General features: G+C 44.2%; 1 protein-coding gene across 3 annotated transcripts; it reads right to left on the bottom strand.

Annotated features, from left to right (window-relative positions):
• Window positions 1-10,433: 10,433 nt before the first annotated feature.
• On the bottom strand, window positions 10,434-17,589 carry KCNA2 (potassium voltage-gated channel subfamily A member 2). Of its 3 annotated transcripts, XM_090026158.1 has the most exons (3): window positions 17,029-17,589; window positions 16,552-16,908; window positions 10,434-15,993 (listed from the first exon to the last, which is right to left on the bottom strand). In XM_090026158.1, the coding sequence occupies exon 3, from the start codon at window positions 15,689-15,691 to the stop codon at window positions 14,195-14,197; it is 1,497 nt and encodes a 498-aa protein (XP_089882284.1). In that variant the 5' UTR covers window positions 15,692-15,993; window positions 16,552-16,908; window positions 17,029-17,589; the 3' UTR covers window positions 10,434-14,194. The 3 variants fall into 3 exon arrangements, with proteins under 3 accessions (XP_089882284.1, XP_089882282.1, XP_089882283.1); XM_090026156.1 differs by having other exon boundaries at window positions 16,552-17,589; XM_090026157.1 differs by having other exon boundaries at window positions 10,434-15,861; window positions 16,552-17,589.
• Window positions 17,590-19,032: the final 1,443 nt, after the last annotated feature.

The raw sequence follows: 19,032 nt of genomic DNA, 5'->3' as shown, positions 1-19,032 counted from the left end.
AATGCTTGCAGAAATATACAACAGCCAAGGATCTAGCCCATTGCTTTTATATTTCAAAAAACAGTGAGTAGATTGAAATTTGGTTTGGCTTATAAAGCATTATCTTCACTCCTTGTTCCCCAGTGGGTATCACCTTAGGCACTTGCACTAGGGGGTCCACTGGGTAAGGGGTCCGATTGGCACTAGGGGGTCCAACTAGCCACTTGACTAAGTAGAGCACTGTGCTTATGAGCCAAGATTGTTCAAAGCCTCTCCGCCAAGATCCACGAAGATACTGAAATCAGTGGGTGGTAGGTGCCAACATAAGTGAATCTGAGCCCTTGGGATTTTGGATGACCAACACAATACGTTATTAAGGAGGCTTGCTTTTCAGAGGCAAAGAGGTCAACACTTTCTGAAAACCAGGTTCCAGCAACCTATCGCAAATGCTCAGTTTTGAGCACTCGGGCTTGCTAAGTGCTTTGGGAAAGCTTAGCCAATGAGTGTTGAGGGTCCCCTCTTGCACAAATGCCCCTTCTCAAGAGTTTGGAAGCACTGATTGATCCAGATGTCAAGGAGCAAAAGATGCCACTAACAAATTTTATACCAAACTGTCCTAGAAATCTGTCATCCTAACATACTGGAGTTATCACCTCCATCAAAAGGACCTATGTGAACGGGGATGCAGGTGGCAAAAATGTTGGTACTCAATCCCACTAATCATGGTTGAACCAGCCTACTGGCCCAGACCATGAGGAGTGAAAACCCATAGGAGTCAAGGGAAGCCTTTACTTAAACTTCAGGTGATTCTAAATTAGCTCATGGGAATGACGGCATATTCCAACATGCAAGATGGAGAACACTGCACATGCGGGCCCTTGAGATGGCGCCTCTGTGAGAGAAGAGTGAAAAACTGTTAACATAGATAACATTTTTAATTGCCTCATATATCCTGTTACTGAAGCTGCCAATGCCCACCCCCCTCTGATTCGTATGAGCACCCCCCAATTCATGCAAGCACCACCAGCAGAAATGAGATAGATTACTGACTGTTAACTTTTGGCCAAGCATTAAATCATCCAATATAATGTTTAAACTATGGAACAATTACTTTTGAGGTGTACTCAATTGTTGAACCCATAGTCCATTTGGATCAATCCATTTAACAGCCAAAATCAGCCTAGAGATATATGTAGGCAGACTCCTACTGGAATCAGTGGGACTCCTGGCTGGACTGAGAGCGTAATTTGAGGACAATCATGGCTTCTAGGCTGAAGCCTTAATTTTTATGCCCAGATTTTGTCCAAAGAGCTGATCAAGGCATATTATTTCCTTTACTCTCTAGGGATGTTCTGAAGACTGTGAAACATTTAACTTAATTATTTGAACAGACACACTGCAGTCAGACATGCAAGGAGAGCAGCAATCTCCTTTCTGTTTTAATAATAGCAACTGGCATTGATACAGCCAAGGAATTCAACATGTTTTGTAAGTGTTAACAAATTAATCCTCATTGCATCTTTGTGTTAGAAGTCACTACTATCTGAGACATGAGTTTACTAAGGCATTGAGAAATTAAGATCTACGTTTTCAAAAGTTGCCTTGATGTTTGGGAGCTATGGGACACCTAGATCTGGATTTTCAGAGATGCCTGCCAACCATACTTCCCATTGCCATTTGTCCTGGTTGTGGGTGCTTAGCACCTTTGAAACTGAGTCTTGGGTTTCAGGAAGCCCAAAGTGGAACCCCTGCCCCGCCAAATAAGAGGTCATTTTGGAAGATTTGCACCTAAGTACAAGGACCTAACACACAGCTACACGTGTGCAGACCCAAGCACAAGTCTCATACAATAAGGAGGAGGAGGGAGGGTGAAAGTGGGCAGTGCAGGAGTAAGAGTATCACAACCTGCACGTAAGTGCCAAAAATGCCACTCATGCAGCGAAAAAGCTGCCACTGAGACGCAGAAAGGGAAATAGAATTACAGCCTTAATACAAAGTACTTGAAAATATGGCTTTAGGCATTCAGCAAAAAGTTAAGGAAGAAAGGATAACCTCAAGGATATAGACATTAATGGTGACACTGTTAAGACATTCATGTGTAATGGTTTCTTCGAGCATTAAGGATGCGTTATACCACAACCTTAACTCTGTTTAAACACAGAACTGGAGTCGAGTCTTTATACATTTTTCTTTTAATCTATTGATGAGTTACTTGTCAAAATCGATGCTGATGTCATGTACTGAATCACTTATAAGCAGAGTCAAAGCCAGGAGTGTTACAGGGCTGTTAGGATTCCTGGGGAGGATGCTTAGATTATAGACGGGATGATATTTATAGCATCTATACAAACCAGCAACTTTCCCAGCACAGCGATTTAGTTCCAGGTTTTGAAAACAGAGATTCTAAAAGGTCAGTAAATCTCTATGTGATTTGATCTTCCTTCAGTAAAACAAAAATAGTCTATTAGTATATTGTCAATGTCATCTATAGTTCGGAAGGGATTAATTCTGCTGGGCTGCATGATGCACCCCCCAAGAAAGCATCATGTCATCATGCATTTACAATGGCTACTGCAGGCAACTTCTTTTCTCCCAGGGAGGAATCTGTTACAGGTTGTACATAACACAGGTTTGGTTTTGTTTGCACAGGATTACAAATGATACATCTTTTGACTTCGCTGATCCAGTTACCTAAGTTGGATGACGTTGCTTTTTACAAGGTTTGCTGTTGTCTAACTTCCTTATTTAGAAAATATCCCACCCTAGCAGCATCACCCGTTTTAGTAAGAGAGCCGGTCACACTGGGGAGGCTTGTTAGGTTCGAACGCAGAGCACAGGTTTCTGTTCCCAGCCACCAGCCAGATCAGTGCCTAACCCAATTATTTTTTTAAAGTCAACCTTAACAAAACATTGTCTTCACCTAAGCATGATTTCTTTGCAATTATGTATATGGTTCCTGTATGGTACAGGCAGATGTACTGCAGCGTATCCGTCCTGTACAATGAATACTAATAGTCTGTACTTAAATCTTATGTGCCATCGCCTGGCCTCAGATGAGCTAAATATCATTATCTCCATTTTGTAGCAGGAGAAACCGAGGCCTGGGGGACAGACTTGAGATCACTCAGCAAATCTGTAACAGGCTCGTGAACAGAAACAGAATCCTTGACATCCCGGTCTGTGCGCTATTAGACACACGACTACCTTTGGCAGCTTAATGGTCTCTGATGGCGTCGTGCTCCGATTCTGTTGTGAAATCTTCGCTTAGTGGAAGTTTTGGCTTAGTTTCTTAAGAACTGAGAGGTAAGAGGGTTAGCAAAGTGTGACCTGACAAAATTCAAACGGGCCTTTCCAATACGGTTATTGAAAAGTGATTTTTGGGGGGGTAACAGGAAATCATCTGACACCAAGAAATCAATAGAATACTGTCAGTTGACACCATAGCAGCGCAGGCATTGTCAAATGGGATTCAACTTGAGGCCCAGGTAAGTCATCATCACCCTGTCTCTGAGTGACCAGTGGGAGATACCAGGCATAAGAGCCCTGCCATTAGCAGGCACAGAATAAGCTAAACTACACCTTAACTCTCGTTCTGATCTCTCTTAGGTAGAGACTGGCTGAGGGATAGGCAGCAGCTGAGGATCTTCCCCCAATCTTTTTTTTTTTTTTCCAAGCAAGGATCATGCATTCCCAAAATACAATGCAGCGGGGGAAAATACTGCTTGCACGCTGAGTTACTGGAGAGAATTATAGCTCTTTTCATGAAGAGAGTTAATATTCTTCAGTGAATTAATCTTAGCTTCCTACGGACTCTATGGAAAATCATTCTGAGCCTTGCAAGCCTGTTAAGAGACATTAGTGGGGTCCAGCAGGAACTCACAGTTTATTTTCCCATAGGCAACTCATTGCTAACACAGTCACTTACTCATTTCTCAAGCGTGCTTCCCAGTCCTCTTGCCAGCCTTTTAAAATAAACACCCCCCACCACCCCGCATGCATTCTTTTCCCCTTAAGCAAGGCTCGTTCGAAGGGGAATATCAATAATCCATAGCAAAAATTCCCTTTGCACAGAACATTGGGTGTTACCATGTATCCACTCAATGCTGACTGAGCTTTGGCCATGGACTGGGAATCCAGGCGGATCTCCATGCCATTCCCAGCTTTGCCAAGTGACCTTGGGCAGCTCTTTGTGCTCCTCTCAGCCTTTATCTGTCTTGCCCATGAAGCTCAACAGCTGTTTGGTACACAGAGTGGCTCTCACTATGTCTGCAATTCACCAAGTGACCTAGGGAACCCAGGATCCTGAATTTCAAAGGAATTTAAGCACGCAACTCCTTTAAGCTCTTTTAAAATGTCTAGCTTATGTGTCTATATGGAACACAATGGCATGTGGGTTAGATCTCAGCCAGGGCTTATACAGGCCAGTGTAATACCAAGAAATTACGACCGTCTTTGCAATATTCCCATACAGTCCCACAGGGAAAAAAACCCCATTATTTTTCCTTTGAGTCCTTTCCAATAAGCAACTCAGCATTTGTCCTAAGATCCCTGTGGTTGTAGAAGGCAATGAGATGCATCCACTGCTTTCCTGTTGCTCTGCTGGAACAATTGGGATTTTCAGGGATGAGGTTGTTTCATTCCTCAGATTTATGCTATGGTAATTACTACGGATGGACTAGACAACATTTCTCCATCATGCAATACATCTTCCTTCTACACTGTTTGAAAATGAATTAAGTCACATTCATCCTCTTCAATATTTTTCCTGCAAAAGACCTCTCTGGGAAAATCTCTAGGTGAGATAATATCTATAAATTTTTGGTCAGGGATTATTCAGATCAACAAAAATGACCAGTCTGTCAAAAATTTATTTGCTTTTCTTTTTTTTCCACACAGAACTGATGTCAAAATAAATCTTCAATAATATACATATTTATTTTCTCTTAATTAGTGCCGATATTTACAAAATCTGTGATACTCTATGAAGAATAAATTATGTACACTCATGATAAACCAGACAGCAAATGTTGATTTGGAATATGTATGTACATGGATATGTATATCTATATACAAGGCTTATTGACCTGGGATCTCTCAGCTACCAGTGTCCACTCAACACCGAGAACTCCCACAAGATGTCAATAAGAACAATAATGTCTATACACACTGTGCAATTCAGGTAAAGCTGGTGTCTAATTTCTTGTCTAGCAAACACGTGGTTAAATGACTTGAAATTCCCATGAGTCCTCGAATAACAGCTTATAGGCCTTACTCCATTATTGGTCCCATTTCTCCAGTAACCATGGAGACAAAACCGTTCAGTTCCAGCATCATTATTATAAGTCCTTCTTGGATTTCCTCTTCCTATTGATTCTCTCGAATTAGGCAACACATACTTATTTGATCCAACATCCATTTTTGAGCTTCCAGTAATGGTTAGTGATATGACATTGTAAGACAACTGCAAACTCTTAGGCAATGGGGAAGCAGGTGCAAACTAATAAGTACAGTCTTTATACTCAGTAAAAAAAACAAAAAACCAACCAGCCATACGAGTCTTGAAATAAAATGCAGTTCCCATATATATATTTATACAAGCACAGACCTTGGTATGGAAACCACTGTCACACAACACTCAACATCACATAGAAGCCAAAACATACCCAAGAAGAGAAATTTGAACTAAGAGATTCATCTGTTGCCACTTTTCAAGTATCTGAGGGACCAGACTTTCAGCTGAGGTAAATCGGGGAAGATTGACGTCAGCTGATGATCCAGCCCAAAGTCCCATGACCAGAGCACCTGCCGCTCCTCCTCCTGTCTCAGGAATTGAGGATGTTCAGTGCCAGGCACAGGTGACGACTGAGATTGTGACTGCAGAGGGAAGGTTTCAGGAATGCTCTAACGCAGGGGTGTTGGAGGCCGTGTCATCTTGCCTGGCGGTCTTCCCACGGGACCAAAACGTTGGCAGCAGGAGAGCAGTGGCAGTGTTAATTGCTGCTCCCCTTGCAATTTCTGGACCCACGAGGAACGCCCCCAGGCTGGAAGACACGGCACCACACATGGTGAGGCCATCGTGCGGGGTCAGGCTGGCACACGCGTGGACTCAAGCGGGTTTGGGGCCAGCTGGCACATGACCAGATCCAGAGCATGGGCTCAGGATGGCATAAGCAGCCAAATCTAGTGTGCAGGTGTGGTGCATGCACTAGATCACACCCTCAGACCAACCCCACACATGGGATCCGGCCAACGGATTTGTCCCGTGGCACTCAAGTGTCCTGCGGACCCTTAATTTTGAGCACCACGTCTCTATTGCAGGGAGAAACAAGAGGTGATTTTGTTGGTCGAATGCGGTCGCTACGCTGCACTGGACACTGGGGGAGAAAGGAGGGTGCAGCATTGAACGTAGACAAAAGCAGTGCAGGGTTTGCTTTGAAGCAGTGATGGACAGATTAGCATAAAAATGAACTGAGGCCAAGGTGCGGCGATTGTCAGCTCTCTGTGGTGGGGATTGTCTTTGTGTTGTTTGGTTGGACAGTGCCTAGTGCAATGGGGCCCTGATCCCTGCTTGGGGTCCTCTAACACAATGAATTTTAATAGCAACAACCGCTTGCCAGAGAGAAGGAAGGAGCTCTGAAAACAGGAAGAGGCCGTGACTATAAGGAAGAGATTAGTAGAGACAAGGTGCAGGAAGGAGCACAGTCTCTTACTCATGTTGTGTCTCAGGATCCCTGGTGAAGACCAAGCCAAAGATACATCTCATGTCTTCCAGGCCACCTTCCACCGGTATGGCAGATGACCATTTGGTCCTACACTGAGTCCCTACATGGTCCACACACCTTTGGGGATGGGGAGGGCAGAGGGCATGGAGTGGGGAAGCTCATGGGCTTCCCTGGTGGACATAATCCCTTATATTGCCTCTCCTCAGCTCAAGTTGTGCGTGCTGTTTCCACACTCTTCAGTACCTTGCTCCACAGTCTGCCATAAGTCCTGCTCCATCTGGGGAATGGGGGAAAGAGCCCATCTTTCTAGGGCTCTGGGACCTGTAAGCCATTAACATTTCATGGGATTGATACTCACAACTGTAATAAAGAGAGAAAGAGAGAGAGAGAGAGAGAGAGAAAATAGCACATCCGACAAAGACTGCATCTTAAATACAAACAAATCCCTTAGGAATAGTTCCACTTCCCCTGCATAGTAGCATAAATACTAGCAATGGGCCCAAGCCATGGACTCTGGATCCGGATCAGCGATCTCCTGATGCTTTAGTGGGAGGGGAAGAGGAAGGAGAAGGAAAGGGAACATCTGCAAAACTGGAATTCAAACACTCGCAGTTTTGAGAAGGAGGGATGTTTGGTTCCTGAGCGTCATCTCACCCATTTGCAGTTGAGACCTGGATCAGTTTTTCAGTCTGGGCCCATCTCTATATGTACTGCAAACTCCAGAAAGGCTAGAAGATTTTGGCAGTAATTTCAATGGGTGACCTAGGAGGATTATCTGGTAATAATACAAGACCCTTCCTGAAATACCTCCTCCTCTGTCTTTTTCTCTCCTTCTGTGTATTTATGCACAAATATGCCCATATTTATACACCCACATGCTACACTCAACCAATCTTGGGATCTTTTTCCTGGTATAGCATAAAATTAGTATTTGTGTAGGCCTTAGACATAAAAACAGAGCTGCAGAGAGAAGTACCCCTGATAAATCCTGTAACCACAGTTATATCTATGCACCTTTTCCTGACAACTAGAATAATTTGATAAACACTGACCAGTACATTCAGCTCTATATGGGTGCCCAGTCATTCAAGGTATTAAACAGATAGCATGTCACCTAGGGCTGGGTGTCAGAAAGTGACCTCCATGCTAATCCTGATTCTGCCGCTGCCTCTCACTACGGCTTTGGACAAGTCACAAGTCACCAAGCTAGACACTAATTTTGGCCACCACAATTTTAGGATGCCCACTCTGAGACACCTCAGATCTGATTTTCAATTCCATTTGATGTCACGGAGAACTGTGGTTGTCTGATGTCTCTGAAAATCAGGCCTCAATTAGGCTGCCAAAATCGTTTCTGACAACTTGTTCCAAGTGACATGAGAGAGTCCGAAGCCAACAGCACCTACAGCTCTGGCCTGTAAGCACAAGCCACACACAAGTTAATAGAAATGTCCTCTACTCAAGGCTAAGGTAAATTTGATTCCTCCTGCTTGCTGTAGTTTATTATAGCCTATTAGATCACAGCAGCCCTTGTGATCATAAAGACACTGTTCCCAGTGAATCCACTAAAAACTGCGAGCATTCTCTGAACACCCTGTCCCATTGTGCATGCTCGTCTATCTCTGGCATTTGGCTGCTTTTCCAAATTGTGCCATTGCCTATGTTGGTCTCCCCAGAGCAGATCACAAGCCACATATAATTTTTCATACCCAAGGTGCTCTGGGCTAGATGGCAATATATTTAGTCTTGGCCACAGCTGATTAGAAAGGATTAATTCATCACTGCTGGTTGCAGTGAAAGTTACTTTAAAGTTAACCCAACTTTTCTGAAAGTTACAGTGTTTGGTAGGAAGCACGGTTCAGGATTTTTGTTGGTTGAAGGTTTGGACAAATGAGCGTTTTATCCCAAACGGGTCATTTGTCTGTAGGAAAAGATGGACATTGATAGGTGCACCTGCATGTAAGGACAGCCGCGTACATTCGTTGGGGATGCCCCTTACACATTACAGTTCAGCATTCTACAGTAATGGCCCAAAACATTGTGGCTTTCAATAGCCCCCCTCCTAGACCAAAGCCTGCAGGTTTGACTCAGGCAAAAAAAAAAAAAAAAAAAAAATTTAAAAAGTGGTTCCTAGTTTCTACTCGCATAGGTTCAAATTCATTTTTTATAAAAAGGTCCAGCACAAGATCTTTTAAGTTCCACTTAAGCCCCCCGAAAAGTAATGGGAAAGACTCTGCACTGGTCTTCAACACAAGGATGAAATTCATCCATACAGCACTTTTTCCACATCGGTGCAAGCTCCACCTGAATAAGGACTGTAAGAACACACTGAAAGGGAACGCACTGAAAATGGGCATCCTAAAATCGTGGTGCCTGAAATTAGTGTCTAGCTTGGTGACTTGTGACTTGTTCATCATTAGGACACTTGCCTGGAATTCAGGGGTGCATACACAAATACTAAGTTGACTTACAATAAAGTGACTTAACTAAGTCAGCTTAAATTAAGCCATGTCGGACCATATACACATACAACCCTTTGACTTGGTGGCAGCCATCTTGTGAGCTAAGCTGACTTAACTAATGCGATTCAGGATAATATACCTCAGAGGTATATTATCTTGTGTCGCTTTTAAGTCAACTCTGCTCCACGTACATGTGTATGCTCTGACACTCTGACTTTAAAAAGTGAAGCCAGTTTAACTGTCAGAAAGTTAATGTGTGTCTGAGACCTGAGCTCATTTCCCTGTTCCACTGCCAGCTTCCTGCAGGATTGTACGTGATATTCAGGGTAAACACTTTCAAAACTACCTACCTGACTTAGGAGTCAGAATGTCAATGGGATTTAGGCACTTCTGCAAATGTTACCCACTGTTTTTCAGATATCCTCAGGACCTCGGGAAAGTCATGTAGAGCCAGATTTTTAAAGGTATTTAGTGCCTGAAGATGCAGTGGGCACCTACTTTGAAATCAGTGAGTTAAGGACTCAGGCACTTTTGAGAATTCCACTACATGCTGATCTGCATCTTTAGGCACCTGTACATATACCTATAACAGCCTGGCTCTTACCCCATCCCTCCCCCCCTTTCCCATGCAAACAGTTAAACCTCACAGGGGCATTGCCAGAATAAATGCATCAGAGGTCAAAAGGTGCCAATGTCCTATAGTAAAGAGAGCCAAAGATGCTTTGAGACTTGTCTACGCAAAGGAGTTAGAGAACAGCCAGCTAGGGTGAATTTCCAGTGCACCTTTATGCCCTATTGTGAATACTCTGCATGCTGGCTTCACTGGGAGTTCTGACAGAGGTGCAAATGATGCTGGTTTGGGACCATTACTATACAATACTACAGCATTGTCCTGAATAAAGTTTTTATTGCTTTTGATTTTCTTTCATTGCATTTTAGAAGTAAAAAAAAAAATAAAATCTTTCGGTGCAAATAAGAAGACAGAGGGAAAAATGCTTTCCCATAACTGCACCAGTGAAGGAGAAGGATCCCTCAGCAAAATAAATGCATCCAATGCAGTGCTGGTGCCCAGGGCCACACGGCACTCAGCACCCCGCTGTGCCACTGAAATGCATTACAGTTGACAGCATCTACACCTTACAAGGGTTGGGGGCCCGTGTGATAGATGCACAAAGCCCTGTAGTACCACTGCTACTGGGGCTGATTCAATCTATCCTCATTTGCACAGCTACAAATAAGGAACAAATCCATTTGGCTCAGAGGAGGTGAGTCAGGCCCCTGGCAGTATTTTGATCCACTACTGTAGAACAGGGTAGGAATCACAGAAATCATAGGGGAAAAAAAGTAGGGCTTGAAGGGATCTCCAAAGGTCATCAACTCCAGCCCCCTGCCTAAGGCAGGATCTTCCCTATCCATCGTCTAACCTCTTAGGAAAATGACACCGTCAATCCTGACGCAACCACAGGATGTAACACCCTAGCCTGCCACAGGTACAGCAGGTGGACCAACGGGGTAGCACCCTTTTTTTGCACTTGCAGGTGTCAAAATAAATCCCATCAGCCATGGCAATCTATAAACACAACAAATGCCAGGAATTTCCTCAATATACTCTTGGCTTTGTATCAGGCCAAAGAGCCTGATCCTGTACTGAAGTCAATGGGCGTCTAAAGGCTGAATCGTATTCCCCTTTATGCACCTAAATATAGGTGCATAGCCATGCACCTGCAGTCTGGGGCACTTACACAGCTGTGTCCCATCTAGGTACATCAATGGGAAATAAGATGTAGCCCTAAGCCTTCAACTCAGCATACTGCTTAAGTGCGTGCTTCTTTTTAAACACTTACGCAGTACTTTGCTGGACTGGGCCCCAAAACAAATTTGGCACTAGCGTTCCTGTATCTATTCAACAGTTGTTGGTCTCAGAAGACAGATGACCAACTAGCTGCTTGAGATCTCATTGCACAGCTCTCTCTCAGAGACCTTTCCAAGAGTTTAATCAATGGAGAAGCATTTCCCTTCTCTCCTGCTGCTGTTCAGCCTGTCAGCTCTGCTCCTGGACCTTGCAGCTATTGAAAAACAGAAATCAATAAGGAGGGATATGTGGCAAAGGGAAACAAATATTCATTTGAAACATTCTTGGGGGGTAACTGTTGGCGCCCCAACTATTCCTGAATAAGCCTGAGACTGGAAAGGGAATGATACAAATCCTGCAGTCATTACCCGGGAGAAATTCCCATTGAAAATCCCTGGGGAAGAGGAGGCTGTGGGAAAGTAAAGACAGAGTACAGACTTCAGGATTTGGTCCAGTTTGAGGACTCACTAGGCCAGTCTGAAGATCAAGCCCTACATTCACTCGGAGGCAGAAGGTTAGTATAAAACATGTACTCCAGGCCAGGCCTGTGAGCTGACTGGGGAAATGAAATCTCTGCACCCAAATATAGCTCACCTGTGGCCCTCACTCAGGGAAAAGTCACATCAAGTTCAAAGGAAGTTTTCTATTTAGTTGGGGTTAAAAAAATCTGACCCTAAGCAAAACAGCTCTGCTTTGGGCTGAGTGGGCAGCATTCCCGTGGAAATAAAACAATGTGAGGTACATCCGCAGTACAATCAAAGATGTGATTGTGGCTTGCATAGATTAATCTTGCTAGCTCCGGCACCAATAGCAGTAAAGTCACAGGGTGTCTGTGCTAAAATCCAGAGATGTAATTGCAGTGTGGACATACCGACACTAGCTTTAAACTTGCTAGCAGGGCTTTCAGTGACAGTGTAGTTGTAGCAGCATAGACATCACAGGCACTGAATACCTACTCAGGGGTGCCTGTGCAGACATGCTGAAGCTCATGATGCCATGGCTAAAATGCTATCGAGACCCAAGCTGACCAGTGCTGAGCTAGCTCATGATCACACTTCTGGATTGCAGCTGTAGACATAATACTAGGAGTGACCTGGGCTCTGCTGTAAACAGTTCAAAGGAGTCCAGCACCTTGGCTTCTTACTTGGGTGGCTAGCCAGCATTGACATCCCTGTGTGCACTGGTTCACTGAGATTGCTACCTGTGTTCGCTACATTAAAGCCAGCTCCAGTATGCCCACCTATGCTGCAATCAAACCTCAGATTGCAGTGTAGACGTGGCCGCAGAAAGGCTCCGAAGAGGCTGCCTGAGGCTGCAGCACAGTTAGGGCAAGGATGCATTTGTAAATGGTAGAAGTAATATGAAGATTTGGGGTCGTGAAAAACTTCTGCCCCGCTGACTGACAACGAAGGGCCCTTAGAGGACCTGAGGCTTGAACCTGCCTTCAGTGATACCTGTATGAGCGAACTGAGTTCAGCAGACGTAAGCAAGGGCAAGGGTTGAATTTTCATGCCCCAAAGCAGCAGGTTGTCTGGCATCTGCATTGTAACAGAGGTCAATCACAGGGCAATAGCTTTCCATGACAAAACTTAACACTTAAACCCAGCACTGCAGTCACACAAAAATCACCTCCTCTGCTGGGGTAAATTAGTCTAGCTCCATTTCAGCCAGCTTACACCAACGGTAGATCTCCCCCATACATTTCCTTGTATTGGTATTACATTGCATAAACTTAGCCAAAGTCCAGATTCGCATCACATGAATATTGCACACGCAAGGCCAAATCCCCAAATAGCGTAAACTGGTGTTGTTCTGAAGTGCTACAGATTCACACCAGCTGAGGATGTGGCTCAACCTCTCTCTACATATACAATATGATAATATACAATAAAGCTTACGGGTGCTGAACAATAGTGTCAGAAAATCCTTCACCTTTGTACCGTCTCTGGGTAGCTCTTGAATTTTGCTCATGATGCTAAGATTAATTACAAGTTGGACCCCACAGGATGAGCACAGGTGTCTCACTTTCAGGTCACCTTCCTTCGTTTGCACTATTCTGCACTCGTGGCTGTAAGCACTGTGAGCACACAGCGCCTTTGCCTGGCTTATCCATCGGATTATAGCCAGCACATGCCTTTCTCTGATCCAGCCTTTGTTTTCCCACACATCTCCTTCAAACCGCTGGAGAATCTATAAACACTATAAACATGAATACTGTATCGTCTACTAAGAAAATATATATTTTTGTGTGTATTAAATATTAAGATTCATGCAACAAATATCCATGCAGCTGTACTGTATTACTGATTAATTTTCACTGCAGTATAAATATATTATAGGCCACAGCATACTTGCTCCAGTTTTATTTAAAAAAACGATGCTTTTTCAACTCATTTCAAAAGTGTCAATGGATGTGTCTTTGGTGACCCTGGAACCAGTGACAATGGAAGAGTCCTCTAAATAAATAAATAAAATCCAGGCTTTTGATTTATTGATGTGTCCCTCCCTATGACTGGAATAGAAATTTTAAGACTTAAAAATGAGGTCTCTGTCATATTAATTGTCCCTCCCTTGGGTCTCACACCGATATACTGCAGTGGATGAAACCATTGCAGCATGCAGCATTTTCAGTTATGAAACCCGAGCCTGCACGATGTGCTCTTGCTTGGCAATTCTGAGTCAGAAATCTGAACCTTAAAGTAATTTGGACACATGGAGGTATGGCCCTTTAATTAAATTATGCACGACCTTTCATATAATTCCATAAGCTTGGAAGCGAGACACATACTATTTCTGTGGGATATATTTTTGAACGTGTTGAGTGCAACGAAATGTTACATGTCTGCTTGACATTTCTTAGTGCTGCTGTTTACATGAGGTTCCTGGAATAACTTTTTGTTCAATATCCCTGGTATTGCAATGATATAACTTTGCTCTAAATGCTTAGATGCTTCGTATCTTTGGAAACCCATAAGCCTGTGATGGACAAAAACAATTGTTGCATGAAAGCTTATTCGGCGTATAAATAAAATGGTAGAAAGTCACTTACACAACTATTGCTTCCCATGCAGAACCAAATACACACTGTAGAACATACTGTATTAACTACAATGCAGGGTATTATGCAAGATCTGCAATTGTTCCACTTCAGCTTTAAATATGTTAATAGGTTTTCTGGACTAGACATCGGTTAACATTTTGGTGATATTAACATAGTTTGTGTTAGCTAGGGTGCAATTGGCTGTTTTCAAGTTCTCCTCTCTAAAATCTTCATTGCTATTGTTTACACCTTCCTGAATCTCCATATAATCCGACTTACTAATTGTGGAGGCACTTCTGCTTTTCTTTAGGTCAGGGGAAGAAGGGATCTTTGGGCAGCTGGTTACTTGCAAGTATTGTGCTTGCTCCTCTCCCTCGGTCTCACGGTGGTAGAAGTAGTTGAAGTTGGACACTATGACCGGCACTGGTAAGGCAATCGTTAGTACACCTGCAATGGCACACAAGGAGCCCACTATTTTACCACCGATGGTCGTGGGGACCATGTCTCCATAGCCAACTGTTGTCATGGAAACCACTGCCCACCAGAATGCATCTGGGATGCTGGGGAACTGAGATGCGCTCTCATCAGCCTCTGCAAAGTAGACAGCGCTGGAGAATAGGATGACACCAATGAAAAGGAAAAATATCAAGAGGCCCAGCTCCCTCATACTGGCCTTGAGGGTCTGCCCCAGGATCTGCAGCCCCTTGGAGTGCCGGGACAGCTTGAAGATCCTGAAGACCCTCACCAAGCGGATAACTCGAAGGATGGCCAGAGACATTGCCTGTTGGCCTTGCTGGCCATCCTCTGGTTTCTCAGCCAGTTCCGTCCCCAGGGTGATGAAGTAGGGAATAATGGCTACAATGTCAATAATGTTCATGATGTTGGTAAAAAAACCAGCCTTGCTGGGACAGGCAAAAAACCTCACCAAAAACTCGAAGGAGAACCAAATGATGCAAAGTGTCTCTACTATAAAGAAGGGGTCTGTGAATGAGGTGGATTGCTGGTTGCTGGTGCTGTTGTAGGAGGAATGATGGCTCACCCCGCTGCCATGCATTTCTTCATTCTCATCCCGAAAAACGGGAAGTGTCTCCAGGCAAAAGCTCACGATAGAAATTAAAATCACCATGACGGAGACAATAGCGATAATCCTGGCAGGTCCTGAACTTTCAGGATACTCAAAGAGCAGCCATACTTGTCTCTGAAACTCATTCTCAGGAAGAGGCCTCTCTTCTTCTTTAATGTAGCCTTCGTCCTCCCGGAACATCTCCATAGCTTCTTCCCCGAGTTCGTAAAACCGGATCTCTTCAGAGAAGATGTCTAAGGGCACATTAACAGGCCTTCTTAGCCTGCCACCGGACTGGTAGTAGTACAAAATAGCATCAAAGCTGGGTCTGTTTCGGTCAAAGAAATACTCATTCCGGAGAGGGTCAAAATATCTCATTCTCTTTTTAGGGTCCCCCAGCAAGGTCTCTGGGAACTGAGCGAGTGTCTTGAGTTGCGTTTCAAACCGTAGCCCCGAGATGTTAATGACCACCCTCTCACAGCACTCATGATCGGTCTCGGGGTTATACGTGTCCTGAGGGTGACCGGGCAAAGCTGCCGCTTCATCCGTGGGGTCTCCAGTAGCAACTGTCATATTTAGGTTTACGAGGAATCTTTAATCTAAACTCTTCCAATTGCCCGGTGGTAGATTCGGGTTCAGGGAAAAGCTACTATCCTGTGGAAGGACAGGTACGTAGGTTTGGAAGTGGTTCATGAACAGGCGAAGGGATGATCAAAACAGAAAAAAAAAAAAAAATGACCCTGCTGAGAAAGAGAGAGAGATGGAATAAAGTTGCGCGTATTAAAGGTCGCCTTTGTTAGAACACACCTCATTGCCTTCTGATTTTAGTTTAGCCTCTTTGTGCAGAGTTGGAAAACCCACCTCGAGATCCAGTGCTGAGAAAAAAGAAAAAAAGCACTTGAGAAAATCTATATCCCTTCAAAACACGACGGAAAACATTTGCATTGGCAAAACAGAACTTTCCTTTTTTTTTTTGGCAACTTGTGAGAAAGAAAAGAATGGGGGGGAAAAAACCCTTCAAGAAAAAGCTGCTTTTCTATTTAAAAAAAATAAACTCTTATGCCAACGGGAAGCAAATGCAAGGCAAAATAAATTCTGTCCATGCAAGGAAGGGTTAACAGTTAACCATGCAATACAAGGCAATCCAGTGTTGCCATCAAGGAACACACTAATGCCTCCAATCTAAAGTTAAACACATTCACAATTTTTTTTTGCCCTGGAAATCAAATGGCAAGCCCAAATGCTGCAGCATATACACATTTCCACTTCAGGCTTTAGAGCTAGCCAGGGGGTTAGTGGCTAAGTTAATTTGCAAACACCTGTGCTAGCTGGCAAATTGACTACTGCATTCCCCTGCTCAAGATCTGAGTTTTGACTCCTCTCATCTCATTCTCTGCAAACGACCATTGCGCACAGAAAACAAATCACATTACCTGGAGAAGCAGATCTCAGTGTCTCTTAGTAACACAGATTATCTGACTCTGGGGAAATCCTAGAGAGAAATACAGGCTTCCAAGGTCCCCATAACTTCCTCTCTTCAGAGTTAAAAATAATGGTGAGTCATCATCGGAAAAGCGGGGAAAAGGGGTAGCTCTCCAGACTGTGGAAGCCAGGTCTGGAAATGGGGCTGGACTGAATTGAGAGAGGAAGAAAAGCCTCTTGGTGGCTGTTGCAGCTCTTTACTTCAGGGTGGATGAGCGTCTGTCTGAAGCTTTCTGTACGACGGTGGAAAGATGCTAAGCTCAGCAAAAAGCTGATGTCCCCAGTGTCCTCAGGAGGTGTGGCAGCTCCTGGAAAAAACAGTGGTAAGGTAGAAAGCCAATGGGTGCTTTAACCCAGCATCTGCAAAAACCCAGCTTCTAGAGGCAACCCCCTTTCTTCAGCAAGCTGTTTTATGATTCCTCACTAACCTGCACCGCAACAAGAGAGAGGGGGAGAGACCACCCGTGGCGATGTGAAAAAAGAGTCGCATCTCTCGAGCGCACTGCTTGCAGCACAGGGCAAAAGCCACCCCGCACATGGGCGCTGGTACCGGGGGATCACAGACACAGCCCTGCAATATGATCTTGCTCTTCTTCCTCCTCAGCAAGGCAAACAGCAGATGATGCTCCCTGCCATGCTCAGCCGCCAAGCGCCAGGGTCCAAGTCAAGCTGGCGCACAAGTTCATTCTGCACACACGAGTTGCCTTGGGATCCAACCTACGATCAGTTGGCTGGCTGGCTCCAGCGCACTAACAGCTCCGCGGAGGCAGTAGGGGACAGCTGGGGAAGGCGCTCAGCGGCTTTCCCTGAGCTCCACTTTCCCAGCAGCCTGCAGAAAACCCCGAGTGAGTTCAACTTCTGCAGCCAGAAATTCTCCCTGAGACTTTCACACTCAAGATCCTGGCACAACATTGTGCCATCAACTTCTTCCATCTCACTTAGCCAAACTAGACAGTCACAGATGGCCAGGACATTTCTTGGGAGGATGGTGTTTCTTATTGCGGAGAAGTCCAACCAACCATTTTCCCTCTCAAAGAGAGAATCTCTAACCTCCTTCCTTTAGCTGCAGACAGCCGCTGGCTTCTCTCCTCTGAGCCAGGATTACAGAACCAGGTAGGGGAGTCAAGCAGAATATAACCCATAGCTCTTAGTTTCCCAGGCAGAGATTTCTACCTATGGCTGGGCAGTAGCATCTCCTGGTCTCCCACTTCATCATTAGCCTCGGAGAATTTGGTTCAGATCCCCCTCTTGTTTGAAATTTCCCCTTTCTGTTGAATCCTCCTCTCCCTTCTCCTTATGCACTAGAAAAAATAGTACAATCCTGACAAGGCTTGCAGCATTGTACTGCTTCACTTAACCCTTTTTTATCAGGCCCAAATAGGAGAAGGTTATAATTTGTCCCATTTTTCTCCCCCTCTTCTCGCTCCCTCCCTCCCCAGTTAATGCATGGAGGACCTAAAGGATCCGATCCTCCAAGCTACTTAGAAGAATCGTAATAAAAAACTATGAACACGATTCATTTCTTGCTGCAAAAAACGACAGGCGTCTTACTGGACCAAATTTCATCTGGGAAACAAAACAGCCAAACGAACAAGCAAACCTGGATGTTTCTCAAAAGCATCATTTTCCCTCTCTCCATAAAATAACTAGGTTAATTTAACAGCACAGAGATTTTTTTTAATTATTATTATTATTATTTTTTAGCACGGTGCTTCTTTATTTCACTTGAGGTCCAGGCTCATCTCTCTGCCTCCAAATCAAAACAACAACTGCTAGTGCTTATCGGACATTGCTATGGTGTCATCTGAGCTTAGCATCTTTTAAATCATGCCGCCTGGTTCTCTCTATTTTCTTACCATTTCATGCATTCCCAAATCGTTTCAGTTATAAGCAAACAAAGCCCCCATCCTTTGGTCTACTTCATGCTAATTGAGGTTTCTAAGGCCGGGGGGGGTTAGATTTTGCAAAAAACACCAATTTTAGTTACATGCACAGACCTGACTCAAATCAAGCTCGCTGCAGGCATGAGACATTCCACACATTTCAGAGTGTTTAGCATGATTTCAGACAGCGGAGGTACGACTGCATGCATTGAGGAAAAGGTTGTGTTTGCTTTACCCTTTTCAATCGAAATACGAAGCATCCATTTTCACAGTTTGTGGTAAACCTCTATTTAACAGGAAAAAAAAGAGAGAGAGAGAGGCAACGACTTACAATTGGTTCTGCAGTCAGGCATGCAGTGAATACATAAGGAGCTCGCTGCACTGTCGTACCACTCCTTACCTGGAAACAGTAGAGGCTCACTTAAAGGGGACACTGCTTGAAGAGAGGATTAAAAAATAGATGGCAAGAACTGCACTGCTGCTTCTAACAATGAACCTCTCAACAACAACAACAAAATGTTTTTAAATGACGGCTTCTAAGACTTTCTC

This window comes from Crocodylus siamensis, chromosome 13 (genome assembly GCF_052110815.1).
Source record: "Crocodylus siamensis isolate JL-2025a chromosome 13, ASM5211081v1, whole genome shotgun sequence".
In the NCBI taxonomy this organism is placed as follows: domain Eukaryota; kingdom Metazoa; phylum Chordata; order Crocodylia; family Crocodylidae; genus Crocodylus; species Crocodylus siamensis.
The sequence above is the reverse complement of the archived record's forward strand: the minus strand, read 5'-3'. Positions and strand labels throughout refer to the sequence as shown.

Coding starts and splice junctions, on each gene's coding strand:
- KCNA2 (XM_090026156.1), bottom strand. CDS start 15,691: ATGACAGTTGCTACTGGAGACCCCACGGATGAAGCGGCAGCTTTGCCC.